The sequence below is a fragment of the Amblyomma maculatum genome, chromosome 9, assembly GCF_055883805.1.
Source record: "Amblyomma maculatum isolate TAMU_Amacu chromosome 9, ASM5588380v1, whole genome shotgun sequence".
In the NCBI taxonomy this organism is placed as follows: Eukaryota; Metazoa; Arthropoda; class Arachnida; order Ixodida; family Ixodidae; genus Amblyomma; species Amblyomma maculatum.
The window spans coordinates 15,386,359-15,403,210 of NC_139352.1; the positions used below are offsets into that span (position 1 = coordinate 15,386,359).

The 16,852-nt window shown below is 53.3% G+C and overlaps 1 protein-coding gene across 1 annotated transcript in view; it reads left to right on the plus strand.

The window, feature by feature from the left end:
• The first annotated feature begins 302 nt into the window (after positions 1-302).
• Mkp3 (Mitogen-activated protein kinase phosphatase 3) overlaps positions 303-16,852 on the plus strand; it is a 61,776-nt gene continuing 45,226 nt past the window's right edge. The window contains exon 1 of the mRNA XM_084578252.1: positions 303-929. Within this exon, the coding sequence (XP_084434378.1) occupies positions 527-929 (403 nt within the window). The 5' untranslated portion in view covers positions 303-526. The remainder of the gene's footprint in view (positions 930-16,852) is intronic.

Here is a 16,852-nt window from a genome sequence, read left to right on the forward strand (position 1 = left end):
TCGATCGAAAAAAAAACGACGCGTGGGCAGCAATGCGGCTGGAAACGGGGGCCGCGCCTTGAGCGCCCGCGCACCACCGCCTACGCGCGCCCCGAGGTTCCGAAGCTCGCACGCGCCATCTTGGATTTCGATGCGGGGGAAGTGGGAGGAGCCTGGGCCGCTGCCGGCACTGCTCTCGCTTTCTCTCTCGCTCTTCCGCAGTCGTGACGTGCCGACGTTGCAAAAGCGGCATTGGCCTGCGATGCGCGGGCTTTGTTCTGATAGGCAGCGTTCATGTGTCGTCACAAGGCGCCGCACTCACTCGTTTGCTCTCTGTTCGGCGCAACCAGGAGAACTGCGTCCGCAGCAATGGCGGCGCGTTGAGTCTGTGTTGCCTGTGTTTCATCGCCGTGCGTGCGTGTGTGTGTGCGTGCGCGCGCCGTACTACGTGCGGACGACCGCTTCATCGTCGGTGCTCTGTGTCGTGAAGCGGCCCATCGCTTAGGGAAAAGTGTCGGCCCATGCCGCGGCGCCTTCGGACGCCAGCATGCCTTCCCGCGAGCTCTCGACGAGCGTCATGAGCGGCTCGTGCGCGACTGTGGGGCCCGACTGGGTCGCAGCGAGGGTTCGCGAGCTGCCAGCGGCGCCCGAGTCGGCGCTGCTCCTGCTCGACTGCCGACCGCCCGACCAGTTCGCCCGGTGCCGGTTGCGAGGCGCCCTGGGTGTGAGCCTCCCGGCATCGTTGCTCGTGCTGCGGCGGCTATCCAACGGCAAGTTGTGCGTATCCAGCGTGCTCAGGGACGCTCGGCAGCGGGAAGCATTCGAGGCTTGCTACCGGCAACTGCCTATCGTGCTCTATGACGAGGACGGCAGCTACGCCGACGCTCAGGTCACTGGAGTGCTTGTACAGCGACTCCGCCAAGATGGCTGTCAGGTGTTCTGCCTGCAAGGTGAGCCCCCTGATGCTAAACATAATATGTTTATGAGTGCGTTGGGTCACCTGTGTTCTTAATGACTACACGAGCGTCATTTGCAGATCGTCGGTACGGCGCGATCGGTCCTACGGCTCTCTGTAATAGATGCTACCGGGGCTGCCCTTCCGGAGCATTTTCTTATCGGGTTGAGCTACTACTGTAACACTTGGAGAGGCACTGCACGAAATAGCATTTCACTCCTCTGCACTCACCGGATGAAAGAGGAGAACATACACCACTACTCGTAGCCATAAACGTGTGTGTGCCTCGTTTGAACTGTGATTTCAAAACACACCTCGATTCTGTTCTAAGCTCAATTTCCAACCCGGTCTGTTGGTAAACCGCCGGTTAATGCTTCCCCCATAGTACCCGACGTGTACACTGCCTCCCACAACACCGACACGTTGTTTTCCTCGGAGCCCGCCTACCAGGACGAGCGCCTAGCGAGAGAAAAAAGGAAAACAAAAAAGAAAGCTATGCGCGCTCGCGTCAGACCCTCTTCCATTAATGAATCGCCCGTCGGCCTTGGACGGGCCTGCGTCCTTGCCTCGCGAAATCGGGACCCGTGCCGCCGTTGCCTCTCGCTGCGAACTGCTGAACAGCTTGCTACGGCGTTGGCATGTGCGTGAAGCACGTTTCCGTCCAGCCGCCTAGGCAGCCGTATTCGTTTCTCCCGGTGCCGCTGTAACCTGTGCGCGAACGTCGCGTCGTTTTCTTGGCGGACGGCGACTCCTGGCAATCGACTCGACGGAAAATAATGCCCCGAGGCGGTTCAATAATACAAGCAAGGATAGAACCGCGATAATATGCACTCCGCAAACTTTCCGACATAGTCTTGGCCTGTCGATGGACGGTTTGGCAAGTCATGGCAGTGGAAGTGCTGGCGTGTTGTGCGCCTGCTGCTTCGCTTTTGAGTGTGCGCGGTTTCGCCCGCTGGCCGTGCGTTGAGCCGGCCCGAGAGAGAACGCACTCTGCTCATTCAAGCCAGTTTCCTATCCTCCTTCCTCTCCGGCTTCGGGGTGAACGGTCTCCCCTGCCCGTGCTTGTTGCTGCTGCTTCTACTGCTGGGTTGCGGCGCCGGTTTTTTTAGCTTGCCCCGACGCGAGGGCCTCTCGTTCGTTCCCCGTAGAGAAGCCCCCTGCCGTCGAAGAAGCCCCTTTCGCTCGTCGACGCTGCTTTACTTGGCCCGACTTCACGACGAGCGACTTCACTCATCGAAGCCCTCGCTTTTCAACCACACGCTCAGCATTCGGCCTTCTTTTTCTGCCCCCCACCCACCCCGTTTCCTGACGAGAGCGTTTTTATTATTGGCAGAGTGGAAGAACTGATGTGCGCCCGTTTCCCACGGTGAGCGACCCCGGCGCGCGGAGTTCGGGCAACGGGTCGTGTTTTTATTTAGACGTCGCGGAGGAGTGCTTTTTGAAGGGGGGAGGCTGAGGGGGGACTCGTCGCCGTTCTCTTGTGAGGCGTCCTCTCTTCTCTGGTCGATGGATGACGACTCGGGCGTTGCTTGAGTTCTCGAGTTGTTTGTCGTCTGCCTCTGGCGAGCGCAGCGCACGCAGGTGTCGTGTGTAGAAAGAAGGGGGTTGCGTTTTTTTCTTGGGTTATGCGTTTGTTTCTATGCTTGCGTGTATAAATAAGCCGCCGTTTTCGTGGTCACCGGGAGTAACCTGGCTATTTGTGTGCGTGTCCCGCTCTCCTTTTAGGAGCAGAAACGGTGTTATGCTCATGCGGGTTAGTTCATTATTTTAAAACAGCGCTAGAACATGAACAGATAGAGACAAACACTCATTCTGTTTGTCTCTGTCCCGCGTCCTAGCGCTATTTTAATATATTGTAGAACCAACAAGCCACTTTGGGTTCGTTCAGCTTCTGGCACGCCAAAGGCCGTGACTCTATCGAAGGATGCGCGTGCCGTGCACTCAAAAATGTTCACCTGCGGGTGTTCGGCGGCTTTCGCTTGGGTGTTGGCTCTGAAGGCTACTGACTTCACTACCCATTGTGGCGTGTTGTGCATTCCCTTGAGAAATGCAGGCGAAATTCGTTCGTAATGGCTGCAGTAGCACAGGGTACAATACACGGTCTCGCTGTCGTTAGGATGAACTTCGGCTTCTAAATGCTCATATATATATATATATATATATATATATATATACATTAAAAAAGAGACAAAGTACAATTCCCAATGCTTTCCTTGGCCTCGCCGACTGTTGGCTTCTTTCCTTCATGTATTATAACGAGCACCCTCATTTCCCCTTCATTTATAGCGTAAGAGGGTTCTAGCACAGCTTTCGCCCTCCATCTTGATCACGTTCTACGTGACGCTGGCGGTAACACAGGACGTTCCACGTCCGCCGCTATAGTTGAGGGTGGCGCTGGTGAATACTCTCAAGGTTCGTATACAGACAACTTTAATACCCAAGAAAGTAGCAGGGGGGACAGCGGCCGATGTAGCTCAGTTGGAAGAGCACCGGACGCGTTATTCGGAGGTCGTGGGTTCGGTTCCCACCATCGGCACGTTGTTTTTCTTTCTACTTTGTGTTTATTTATCTTTCCCTTAAACACATTACATTACTAATTTATGTGATTATGAAGTAAAAATTAAAAAAAGGAGACAAAGTACAATCCCCAATGCTTTCCTTGGCCTCGCCGACTGTTGGCTTCTTTCCTTCATGTATTATAACGAGCACCCTCATTTCCCCTTCATTTATCTGCATATATATATATATATATATAACGAACGGCACCTGTTCAAAACGGGATCATTTCACTTAATTGGCAACAGTGTCCCGAATGCGAGCACCTTGTGTTGCTTGGAACGACAGGAGTGATCTGCGGTCGTAAAATATCGCCACCGACGACCATCGCGTAGAGCGCACTGCTGGGGAGCTGCTTGCTCTCGCCATATATACAGTGCTCGATTCTCGGTAATGGGCTAAGCTCTCTTCAGACCCACTACACTCATGTTATTAACGTATCGTTTATCTTTGTTTCACGTCGGTTTATTCTTTCGCGAAATGCAGATACAGCTGTTTCCCCTCAGTACGGATGCGCGGCCTTGCATTTATCTATTATGAGGGCATTTATTTGGTCAGTAGGAGCTTGTGTGTGGGGAAATATCGTTTGAATGCGATCTGCTGCGGCGCCACCGCAGTCAGCTAAAGCTAAACAGCAACATAAGGAAGCCAGCCGGAGTGCTCAAGGGAAGAAAAAAAATTGAATGCTGAAGACCGACTAGACGCAGGACTACTCAGTTTCCGGGAAAGTTGTCTGATGAAGTATATTAGCCCTAATCAATGCTGACGAAAGTTGCGGACACTTGTCTGTGCAGCGACAGAGCTCTTGAAGCGGGGCGTGTTGTTCGACAGGGCCTTCTGCTCCGAGCTAAAGATGCCCCCGGTGAGGCCGGCAACAACTCGAGCGCCCAGCAAATTAGCCGTCGAAGAAGAGGAACCCCTCTTCCCGCAGAAAGTTGGCGTGCTTTTGGCGTCCTCGACAGGATGCGCGGTTCATGCGACAAATGCGTCCCCCTACATTCGGATTACGTGCCCGCTGGACGACCACTCGGCGGCGACCTTATCGCGTCGGTTCTGGTCGCCTCTTGTTCTGGCGAGGGCAAACGTTGTCTCCTCGCTACCATTTAAACCTCCCCCCTTTTCTCTTTTCTGGCTCTCGTATCATCGTTGGGCGCCAGCGTGGTGGAGGAGCTCAGGTGTTTACAGGCTGGTTGGTGCGAGGTAGAGCGGAAGGCGCTCTTCTACCACGTGTGCCCGACCTCGCGCTTCCGCACTACCTCTACTTATTTTCGGTTTTATTTGTTTTGCCTTATGAAAAGTACTACCCCCCTTCCCCGAAGGACTGTTGCCGGACGAAGTGGCATCATCTACGTCCCCTCCCCTGCTCTTTTTTATGTTTTCTGTTTGGGAGAGAGGCAGAGAGAAAGCAGGCCCCATCTTGTTGCTTGCTGCGCTAGCGAGCACACCCGCTCGTTCTCCTCTGGTTTTATGCCTCACCCTCCCTCTCCTTTGCGGAGCAGTGTCAATGACCTCCTCCTCTCTCAGCTACGCTGGCCACCCTCCCCTCTATCTCCGCCCGTGTTCGGTTTATTATGCAGACGTGTCTTATCCCCCCCTCACCACCCTCACCCGTTCCTCTGCATCTACTGGGATGTCGAGGAGGAGTAGTAGGTTTTCGAGGGGGCCCCGAAAGAAGGCAAGGAGGAGGGAAGGGATGTTTTACCGGCGTTGTGCACTTGCTCGCTTTCCGCTCGGAGCCCACTGCGCTGCCTCTTCGTGTTCACCCCCCCCCCCCCCCTGCGTGCGTGTCAACAGGGCCAGGCTGAAAGGTCGCTCTGTGCGGGCAATTCACCCCCCCCCCCACCCCCCATGCGGTGGTGACAGGAGGCTGTGCTTAAAGAAAACACTCCGCAGAATTCGCTCTCGCCAACAAGCACAAGAAAAAGATGTGTACCCGGGTGCGAATACAGTAGGGGGCTTGTTTTGTTGGCGGAATGATACCAAGGAATTGAGAGGAAAACAATTGGCAGTGACTTAGCTCTGGTTGAGCCTGGTAAATTGCATTAGCAATGGCCGCATGGCTACGCTTGTGTGGTTTGATAATTTGGCTATAGAGTAAGACATGATACACAATGGTTACGACTGTTCTTCCGGCGATTCAGCGCGCTGTCTTCGCTTGGTGGCATTGCGACGTTCCTGAGCGGTCATGTGTTCATCAGTAGCCGACGAGGTGGAAGCACTCGGATAGCTAGAACGCAGTCGCCGAGCTTCATCTTGTGCACAACGCTTAGCACGAAGCTTAGCCGAAGCAGCGGTGCCGCTGCAGCGCGCGGCGCAGCTCGGCTGAAGCGGTTGCTGTTCAAGGCCAAACACGGTGTCCGCCCGGGGTTACGCGACGGCCCCAAACCTGGCGCAGTATTGCTATCGCAATAAAACTTTCTGAAAAGCTAAGAACAAGGAATGGATGGGGAATAAATGCTGGCCGGTGATTTCGACAGATGCGTAATCGCAGTTGACTACTCGAAAGTTGCCCGCTAGAGATCTTGTGTTCTAGAACGCCCGCTGGAAATTTCAGAAGACTTACCGCGACGTTGTTGAAGCCATAGCACAGCACCGCGAAAGCATTGACCCTGCCACTGGCTGGGGCACCTAATTCCTGAGGAAAATTCTACATCGGAGCTGTTGCTAGCGGAGTCAATGCTGGTTCTGTTGTCCCCGCATCCGATGAACCGTACGCGTGGCAGTATTCCAGAGGCGTGTATTCGTTCTTTGTGATATACGCGTATGCATCGTCAGGGTTTGCGAGCAAGACGCCCATAAGGACTGTGAAACCTAAATGGTTCCGGTTTCATGTTCCAAATGCTGAGTGAGAACTTTTCGCCAGTAGCGGTAGTTAGAGCAGCGGCAGTCGTGAGGTCTAGCCCGGTGACACCTGTGAAACCTCCGTCCGTGATTAGTGTGTCGTCGGCTTTATTTGTGTTGTCCGAACCATTATAGGCACATCATTTGAGCCCAGCTCTGAGCGTTTTGCAAAATAGTGCGTGCTCATGTTTTCGTAATGGTCCAAGTTCGTTGCTCTACGGTAGTTTTAAATGGTCGCAGAGAAAACCAATCTCTCTTCATTTCGGTAGTAATGTAGTAGCCCCCTTCCTCCTCGCGCTTTTTTTTCGTGCCCTTGAAATAGCTGTAAGTGTCATCCAATTAATGGTGAAGTGGTGACAACAGCCTGAAATGCCGTGAAGGCGGGGTCCACTCCGGCGCTCGGCTGTTGAGCCAGAGGACCCTTGTTCAGTCCTGGCCTCGGCGGCCTCGTTTCGATTGAGTTGATAACGGGCACGCGTGGGCTGTTAGATGTCAGCGCACGTTAAAGAAACTCGCTTGGTGTAAAATCATCCCTCATGTCCCCCAGTTCGTAAAATTGGACGTTTGCGGGACGTTGCGCACATCGTACGCAAAACACAGTTCACGTGGTGATCCCCTCCAATTTTAAACGCCGCTGCCCGCTATACTGCGCCAGCTGGGGTTACTCCCAAAACACCTAAAAGGGCGACTCATTCTTGACTTTTATTCAGAACGATTGTATTTCGGTACTTAATGACTTCGCTCTCCCCAACAGGATCTAATCTAGTGTCCAACGAGACACCAATCCAGATCTTTCTGTCGCCAAAAAGATCCGACCTGGACTATACAGGGGTCTTTCCCCTTGGTAGCGATCACTATATCATATGTACCGCCTTCCCACTTCTCTCATGCTCGCAACTCTACTCGTCTGACACAAGTATTTGATTGGGACTGCTTTCGCCTCACCATTCTTTCTACTTCTTCCTCTGCTCTTATGTCCTTCTGGTGGATGTCCGCAATGCCACATCCATACTCCCTGCAGTACCACAATCCACCACTGCAGACAGCGGTCTGCTGCACATTTGGGGGGCGTATCAAGCTGTCCACCGCCTCTGGCTGGCCCAGAAACACAATCGCCGCCTGCGTCTCCGTTTGCCCTAGCTGGCATCAGATATGGAGGTGCGCTGCTCTTCCCTTCTTCGGCAGCAGTGGGGCAAGACGTGCGACCGCATGGCAGGCAACCTGGGCCCCCGCGACACGTGGTCGCTTCTCAGGGTGCTGCTAGACCTTACACACACCAAAACGTCCCAGCGCTAGGATATCTACCACCTCCTTCACTCGTACCGAGTTTCTGGAGGCCCTGTGGGACCGCTACCTCTGCACCTCTTCCCGCTTACTCAGGACCCCCAATCACAACCTTGATGGAAACACCTCCCTATGTACGTGTGGCGTTATTGACGCTTCGCACCACCTCGGCCCCGAGTGCAGACCGCTTCACTAACAAGGCACTCCGCTACCTAGATACTTCCTCTCTAGAAGCCCTTACTGACCTTTTCAGTGCACACTGGCGAGCTGGCACTCTTCCTTCCACCTGGACACATGCACGTCTTTCTTTCGTCCCCAAACCCGGCAAACCTATTGCCCTGGAACACCTCCTCCCCACTCTCACCTCTTGTCTCGGCAAGCTGTTCAAGCATGCCATCCTGTCTCGCCTCCAAACCTACCTTGATGACCATGACTTGTATCTGGACTCCATGGTCGGCTTTCACACCCAGCTGTCAACCTAGGATGTCATGCTCCAGCTTCACCGCAAGCGCACACGACCTGTACTTGCTCTGTACCTTACTAAAGCATTCGATAATGTATATACACCACACCGCCATTCCGGACGCTCTCTCACCTCTCCATGTCGGATCCCGCGTCCATGCTTACATCATTGCTTTCCTCGCCCACCGCACTGCCGAAATCTCGTACAACCCACTTGCTTTCCCTTCCTTCTCTCTTGGCAGCAAGGGTGCCCCTCAAGGTTGTCTTTTCCCCTCTTTTGAACATCACCCTCTTTCTACCGGCACATGCTCTATACGCAATATACCACCCCTTTTGCATGCATTCTACGCCGATTAATCACATGAAATACACCACATGAAATCTTGGTGACATGGAGGCCACTCTCCAGGCAGATCTGGATGCCGTGGAGACTCACGCCCGAGATATCGGATTGAGTTCCTCCCCGACCAAATCAGAGCATTTTTGTTTTTTTCTGCCTCGGGGCGTGGCCCCCAATCGTCTTCTCCCGCCATTGTCTACCTTAACGGCGCACCCATTCCTCTCGTCTCTACCCTCCGCATTCTTGGACTCTGTCCAGTGGCGAGCACACTACCCTCATCACTCGACTAACAAACACTGTACACCAAACCATACGCCGCATTGCACACCGCCACCACGGCATGCGCGAACACTACCTCCGCCGCCTTGCCAGACCTTTGTTCCAAGCCGCTTCATTTATTCACTTATCTCTTTCTCGTACCGAGGAGGACGAAGTTATTATACTACTCATTCGCCAGGCTTGTAAGTCTGACAAACAGTAGCATATGAGCGCAACACAACGGGACAAGGAGGAGAAGTGGCACACGGCACTCTATTCCAAGTCAATATACATACAAGTGGTGGACGCACATGTGCATAGTCAACTTCTCTTTGTCCCATTGTGTTGCGCTCATATATTACTGTTCGTCATGGATCACAAATTCGCCCAATCAGCCGAACTTCTACAGCTTTTAATTCTGCACTGTCCCTTCCCACATCGACGGCTCGGCTACTCTCTATGGGCGTCCACAACTCGCTTTCAGAGCTAACAGAAGCTCATCACACGACTCAGCTCCTGCGTCTTTCCCGCACCCGTCCGGGTCACGCACTTCTATCCACGCTTAAACTTTCCTCTCCTATTCCTCTTCCCACCTCACTGTCCATCCCTTCCCACGTCTCCTCCCTCCTAACAATGAATCCCCTGCCTAAGAATATGCATCCCGAACACCACTCCTCCCGCAGAGGAACGCGAGCCTCCACGCTCTGGCGCGAGTACGGACGGCAACGAGTCGTGGCTTTGGATGCCGCCCCGTACCGCTGCTACCCAGCCCACGCCCTTGCAGTGACTCATAATTCTCTTAGACCCATTCAAATTGTATCAGTCTACTTCTATCGAGGCTGAGGAGGCAGCTATTGCTATTTTCATTGGAATATATTTTCAGTGGCTCGAAGCCTGGGATCTACGATTACGCGGTTGGACTGGTGGCACCCACGGCCATCGGTATCTTACGCTCCGGTATCATCCCTTCTCGCCCTATCCAAATCATCTGGGTGCTAGCTCACACGACTCATCCTGGCAACGAGGCGGCCAATTTGATCGCTCGCGATTCGACTGGCCGAGCAAGCGCCACCTCCTCTGGGAATGGATACGCGCGACGCGTTCCTCGCGTACCACGATATTACCTTGCACTACCGCCTTTCTCGTGTTACCTTACCTCCTCCGCATATATTTCCCAATATCACAATCACTTGTGGCGCCACCTTCAGGCCCACACCTTTTTAACTCCATCTCGTCTTGCCCGCCTCTACCCCGGGACGTACTCGCCGGCCTGCCGGTCTATGCGACAACTCCCGCGCCGATTGCTCTCATATCCTATACTCCTACCCGGCACACTTACCCCTGCCTCCTGACACCTTACCGGTCTGCAGCATTGAGAGGCTGCTTCGTCCAGCACCGAGCCGTTTGTCCAACTTGGGTTGGTGATGTGGGCGGAGAAAGTCGCGACTAGGCACGCTCTGGATGCCACAACCGGCAGCCCGAAGGCCGCCCGCAGCGCTGCTTTACAATTTCGTTTATTTTTGGTCTTCATAATAAAAGTGTTTCACCACCGCACGGATGCCTGGATCGGACGTCCGGCGCGGTCACTTTCGTTTATGAGTGAATCGCCTGATGACGCCATGACCAGTAATGCCGTCATGACCGGATGTGACGCCATCATGACGTCAGTTCCGGTTATTGGCTATGAACGGATGTGACGTCACATTCGCTCATGACGTCATCTGGTGATTACGTCATAGTCACACTGTCTATCACTGATTACCACTATCATTATCGGTCACGATCTACCCCTAACTAGCGGCGGCGGTCTCCATGGCAACCTCGTTGGCATGGTATGACACTAGGTACGGAGAACTAAGATGCGTTTCTCACGTGCCCGGCGTTGCTGTCAGGAAGATTGACAGCTATGGTTGGACAGGACGCCAGACGCTGTAATATGAGGCATTAAATAAAGACGCCAAGAAATGAGTGAAAACCGAAGCACACCTGCAGCGCTCACAGTTTCTTAAATGCCAGTATGTCTTCGTCTTTTATGTTTCACCGGCTATCCCAGGCTTCGCAGATCGAGCCAGTCCTGATAGGTTTTTCTTCAGTTCTCTCTCTGCGGCTGCTCCTCCTCGCCCACGGTCTGTAACGATGTTTTGATTTGAACCGCTGGCAGCGCTGCCTAACCACGCCGGCTAGGGAGCCTACATCGCCGCGGCGTAGCATATAGGCTCCCAACGCCAGCGTTTGCCATCTAACCTGTGGCCGCGAAAGGCCAATTGGCTCATCGTTGGTTTGCTTCTTTCTTTATGGAGCGCCCCGTGTAATTGTTTTTCGCTGTCTACAAGCGAAAAGAGAGAGGATAGGGAGAAGGAACCTTTTAGGGATGTGGGCGATGTGCGCAGTTGGTGCGTAATTCGATCCGACGCGTTATTTCGCGCACTATCGATTTGCTGAGCCCTTTCCATCTTTTGCTGCTTCCCTCTCTCCGTTCGAGCAAGCAAGCACGAGGAATGCGCTGGCAACACCATACAGACCCGTGGTTATGCGGCTTTGCGCCGTCGCTGTCTGGGGCCGGTTGATGACACTCGCGCGCGCGCTAGCTCCGAAGCATGCGCACACGATGTTATAAAAGTATGGCCAATAAAAAGGATGCTTTGCTCATGCAATCAAGCATCACGGTAGGTGGTCCAGCGGACAGATCAGTTGGGAGAGCTGGGAAATCTGGGTTAGTTGTGAAAGTACGTATAGTGTATACTGAACTGATACTAAGAGGAGTGCTTTTCGGACCGCTCCGCTGTTTGAGGTCTTGGACTGGGGACGGCGAGTGCAAGGGTGTACCGATGCCGTGTTTAAATTGGGCTGTGTGTCGTTCGAAGAGTAGCAGAGGGACCTGCATTGTTGCATTTAATCGACGCAAGAAAAGGAATTAGAGCGGGGACTATGAAACGTGATCAGTGACAACCGCAGAGCCGTTTTTCGAGCTCTTCAGTGTGGGGCACCATACCCCCGGGCCACTTGTAGATCGTACAGTCTTTGGTATAGGTCTCGGAGGTTTGTTTCCTAGTCTCGTACCGGCTCTCCTTTAGCATTCGTACAAGTCATTGCTTTTTGGAGAAGGTAAGAAAAAAAAAATATCTTGTCACTTCCAGCATGTTTGGAACATTGGGTATGTATATGTGTTTTGAGTCGCATGGTGCGGCTCAGAATCAACCTCCCTGGGATCTAATCTTTTGACAAAGACTTTACGTAGCGCCAATTTCGCGTCGCTGCTATCCTATGCAGCAGGAAGTTGGCGTTACAGCTCCCTCGTTCTTCTCGTCCAAACGAATTGTTGTTCCTCTTTGCGTTGTAATTCGGAGAGTGTATTACCAATAAGTTAATCTAACGAACTGTGCTGCACTCTTTCGTTGCCTGAGGTCTCGTGGTGAGCGTACCCTGCTGGCTTTAGCACTTTCGGCTTCTAAACCTCTCCGTCGGTCGAACGAACGCCCAGCTTTCGGAAACAGCTAGCCCGTGGTGCGATGAGCTTGAAATAGCTACGCGAAGTGAGGGTGCGTAGAGCTTTAAGTGGGCGTGTGCCTCGCACGCCAACCCGTGGACGGCGCGCACTGTCAGTGTCTGTCGTTAAATTTCTCACTACTCACTCATACTATACCAGAATGGAACTGTAATAGGTGCAGTCAGGCTGGTGATTGATGACTTATGGTCACTCTCATTTCACGATACTATACTGCAGGGCGTTTTGTGGGCCCAAAACTCGGCAGCTTGAGCCCTCTTAATTGAAGGCTAATACGGCCCGAGTGTCGGTTATCCGGAACCTGTCATTCCTTCTCGTGCGTGTACGCGTTCCGACAGGTCAAGCTCGAGCAGCCCCTGCTCGGCAATTTCTCCGCGGTGCTTTCGCAGCCTCGCGCGGCAGACGGAAAGAGGGGGGGGGGGGGGGGGGGGACATTCGTTGTGATGTAAGCGCCGACACGGCTCTCACCCGTGGTCCACGCAACATGGCTGCGGTCGGCCGGTCGCCCATTGACGTCAGCCTCCGGCCGTGCATTCTGTCCATCCTCCTATTGCACCTTTCGCCTTGATCGCATCGACCGGCGACGAGCGAGAACCGAGAGAGTGATGGCATGCGACGGGCAGCCGATGTGCGACCCACGCGTCAGGGGGCGCACCTGTTGCGTGCGGTGCTAGTGCGGTGTAGGGAAGCTAAAGGCATAGAGGCACTGGCTACCCTTCCCCCCTTCTTCCAGAGACGTGACGCTTTGCGGGGGCGAATTTCCGCCGACCAGCAACTTGGGCGTCGATGCTGCTATCACGGGGACCCGCAGGTCGTCGTCAGGGTTGTTTGCGGAGATTAATGGCCGCGTTTCCGTGAAACGCTTTCGCTTTCCGCACTCTCTCTGCACGTTGAGAAAGTGTTATAAATCTAGTGTTTAGCGAGAATTTTTCTCGTGAATTTCCTGGAGCCCCGTTCCTTCTCGTTATGTGGTTCGTTCGCATCAGTGTAAAAGCTCTGCGCCAATGAAATTGAAACCGCGCGTTGCTGTCAGCCAGCCCGCGCCCTACAAGCTCTCGTTTCTACGTGCGTGCGTTAGTCTCTATAACAGAGGCAGGTTGAGAAATTTATAGGCGAGGAGTGGGCGACGTGCAACACATGCAGGTTGACCTTCCATAACGTACTATAGACACCTCATTTGTTTGCTCTTTTCTTACTATGTAGTGGTGCGTAGCACATTGGAATGTATATATCGGCATGTGGTATTCGCCTACGACCGCCGAATGATGTGTAGGCGAATTTCTCTCGCTCTGTTTTTTGTTTTCGGCTTCGTCAACCGAACGATGGGTGTGACGAATGTGTTTAGGTCACATGAAGCACAAATAATGGCCAACTGTAAACGCTGAAACGACGTCAAGCGCCACGAAGGTGTCAGTGAGAAACAGGAGAAACACCTCGGGGGTTTCTCTGGGTAAGGGGCGGGGTCAGGAAATTAGGTCATGCGTATCTTGAGACATGTAGGGTATCTTCGGTGTGCCTCGCGGGCCCTATATGGCGGTCAGTACAATGATGTTTGCATAGATGGCCGTTCCTGCAGTGCTCAAGGCTTTTTCAGTTTACTTCAGTTCTCGGGTCGCTTGCATAACGCGGCGGTAAAACTCTGGCGGAGCGCTGTGCGTGGGTCCTTCGTTTCACAGGCCCACGTACTGTTTATGACCGCCACAACGACCTCTTTCCCAAGTCATCTTGTTTCTGCAGGCTCTTGTATGTATTGTCGCAGGTAGATCGTGCCAACTCGTTGCGGGGGTGTTGTTGTCGTCCGTGCTTTCTTTCGCCTTCTGTCGCTCCACGCGCCGCGGCCATCAAACGCTCGTGTAAACAGAACAGCGGCGTCGATGGCCGCCGCTGGCTTCGCCGTAGGTGCGTGGGTCACAGTCGAATCAGGCCCAGTTGGAACGAGGACATCGGTGTGGGAGACCGTCGTCAAACGTCTTATGTGTTCTTCTTTGTCCTTTGTGTTCTTTTTTGCGCTAAATTTTTTACTTAATAGACCGATATGCAGCTGCCGCGCGATCTTGTTCAGGCGCTGTAATATACTTGCGAAATGGCAACAAAGAGCAAGAGGCCAAGCCTGGCGGCGACCCTCCAAGAACGCACTTGCCTGGATAGATAATGGGCAAACGAATGCCAACAGAAGCACTTGTCGTCATACAATTATGCCCGCGTAATAATCATTTATGTGTTTGCGCGCGTGCACACACACACACACACACACACACACACACACACACACACACACACACACACACACACACACACACACACACACACACACACACACACACACACAAACAAAAGACAATTCTCCTTAGGGAGACTACCTCTTCTTCGGGCTCCGTCCAGCTGGTCAAACGCTCCTTTTTCGGCATGACCTAATAACATTGAGTGTAATCCCTTTGGCAGTGAGTAAATAAGAGAACCATGGGTGGCGAGTGGTAAATAGTCGGTGGTTGATATACCTGCGAGCATGGTGCTCGTTACGGTGTATGCTGCTAAGTATGCTAAGTTCAGATACAACTCTAAAATAAACCGGTATATTGCTGCCCAAAGAACCTAGCATGTCCTACATGTTTGTTCGCACCCCGCCGGGGTGGCGCAGTGGTTACGGCGCTGGACTACTGTTCCCAAGTACGCGGGATCGAATCCCGGCCTCGGCGGCAGCTTTTCGATGAAGGCGAAAAGCAAGGCGCCCGTGTGCTGTGCGATGTCAGTGCACGTTAAAGAACCCCAGGTGGTAGACATTTCCGGAGTCCTCCACTACGGCGTCTCTCATAGCCTGAGTCGCTTTGGGACGTTAAACACTACAAAAACAAACAAACAAACAAACAAACAAAAACAAAAGCAGTTCACCTATTGCTGTCATTGGATGGGAACTTATGGCAGCTTAGCCATAGGTGCTCACTGGAGGAAGTTACCTTTGCTACTGCTACTACCCATATCCGTCTCGATGCGAGATTCCAAGCGCCAGCGTGACAGCGCAACATTTATTACAGCGGCCGTTCTAACATTGCAGTCGCAGGATTTGCAAGGACCGAGGAGAATCGAAATGTGTGCCCACAGTTGGCATGTCTTCCGGTGGGGAGTGCTCTTTCGAGGTCATCGCGAACTGCCGGTGGGATTGGCCTCGCGGACTCTAATCGCAACCCGTACTTGTGGCACACATCTTCTGTAATTCGGCGCAGTAGCACTCCCATTAGTCAGCGGTCGCTGTCACCTGGAGTTCCCGCAGAAAGACCGTCGAGGCAGCTGTGCGTGGGTGTGCAAAAACCCGAGTGACGCGGTGTTCGCAAATTAAGCGGATTTATCAGTAGCGGCGGCTTTACGGAGTCCTAGGAATGCCGTGACGCTATCATGCGACGGCCGTCTCTTCTACCAAACATACACAGGCCACAGGCGTCCAGCGCGTAAAAAATAAATGTGTTAAAAAAGGACTGCTGCCTTCGCGCGGCGCCTTCAACTCAACGGCGGCGCCGGCGAGCGGTCCTGCTGTGGCGAAGAAGCAGGAAGGGAGGTAGTGGGTAGAGAGAGAAGGGGGGGAGCAGAATTTGGCGTCCCACTTCCTTGTTTACGCTCCCGGCGCGATTCACAGCCTGCCGCAGCTGGCACCTGTCCCATGCGCCCGAGGCGACGGCGCCTCCGTTCAGCTTTTTTTTCTCTCTCTTCCCTCGTTTTCCTCGCTAAATTTAAACGCCTCCTCGCCACCTGTGCGACCCTGTGTGTGTGGGCGCGCGAATGAGCGTGACTCACCTCTGGGCTATGAGCGTGAGCAGGTTTGCGTGCTTTTTCAGCTCCTCCCCCTCTCTCTTCTTCACTGTCGCGGGGAGTAGGGCCGCGCGTGGGGTAGAGGCGAAAATTGTCACAAACCGTTGCGTGTCCTTTTTGTCCGGCCTTCTCATTCGCTTTCCGAAAAACGGTGATGTTTCTCCCAGCTGCTGGGTTACGTTAGAGGGCGAGACGAGACAGAGTGGGAAGCCTAGTGACCGGTGATGAATGAATGAAGGGGCGGACATTGCGTCACGGGAGGCTCTGTCACGTGGATTTTGACTTCCAGGTCGTTTTTGTGGTTTGATTTCTGCTGGCATTGCTTGCAGGCGCGCCGTTTCGACCTTTGCTTTCTTAATATTTACGGTCGCTTTGCTGGAAATGTGATGATGTGCTCGTCTTCCAACTACGGCAAGTCAACATGTTTGGAGTGCTGTCGAGTTGTGAACGGCGAAGACAGTTGGCCGCTGCGATCCCCTGCCTGACCGTCGACGGCGAGCTGCGCGTGCAACATGAGGCTTTATTTTGAGTATTTTGTCAATGGCAAGCGTTGGAAAGCGCTGTGAAAGCTGGGAAATTTTGTAAAGTAGGTTGTTTGCCCTTGTGCAGGAGCACCAAGGAATCGCTCGGGTGACTTTGGCTATGCGCTACAGCTATTTTCGTATGATGACGGCAGCAGCGAGCGGTCGTTCCACGTATTCAAAAGGTTCGCGAATTGTGTTGTCTGGCCTCCCTCAGTACTGCGTGATACGATAAGTACTGAACAATTTTGTTCCTAGAAAAACGGCCAGTGTTTACCAGTCAACACATGTTACTGTGCTAGGTTCCACGAGTTCAATGCAGGCACGAATCCGGTGAGCGACTTTTTTTA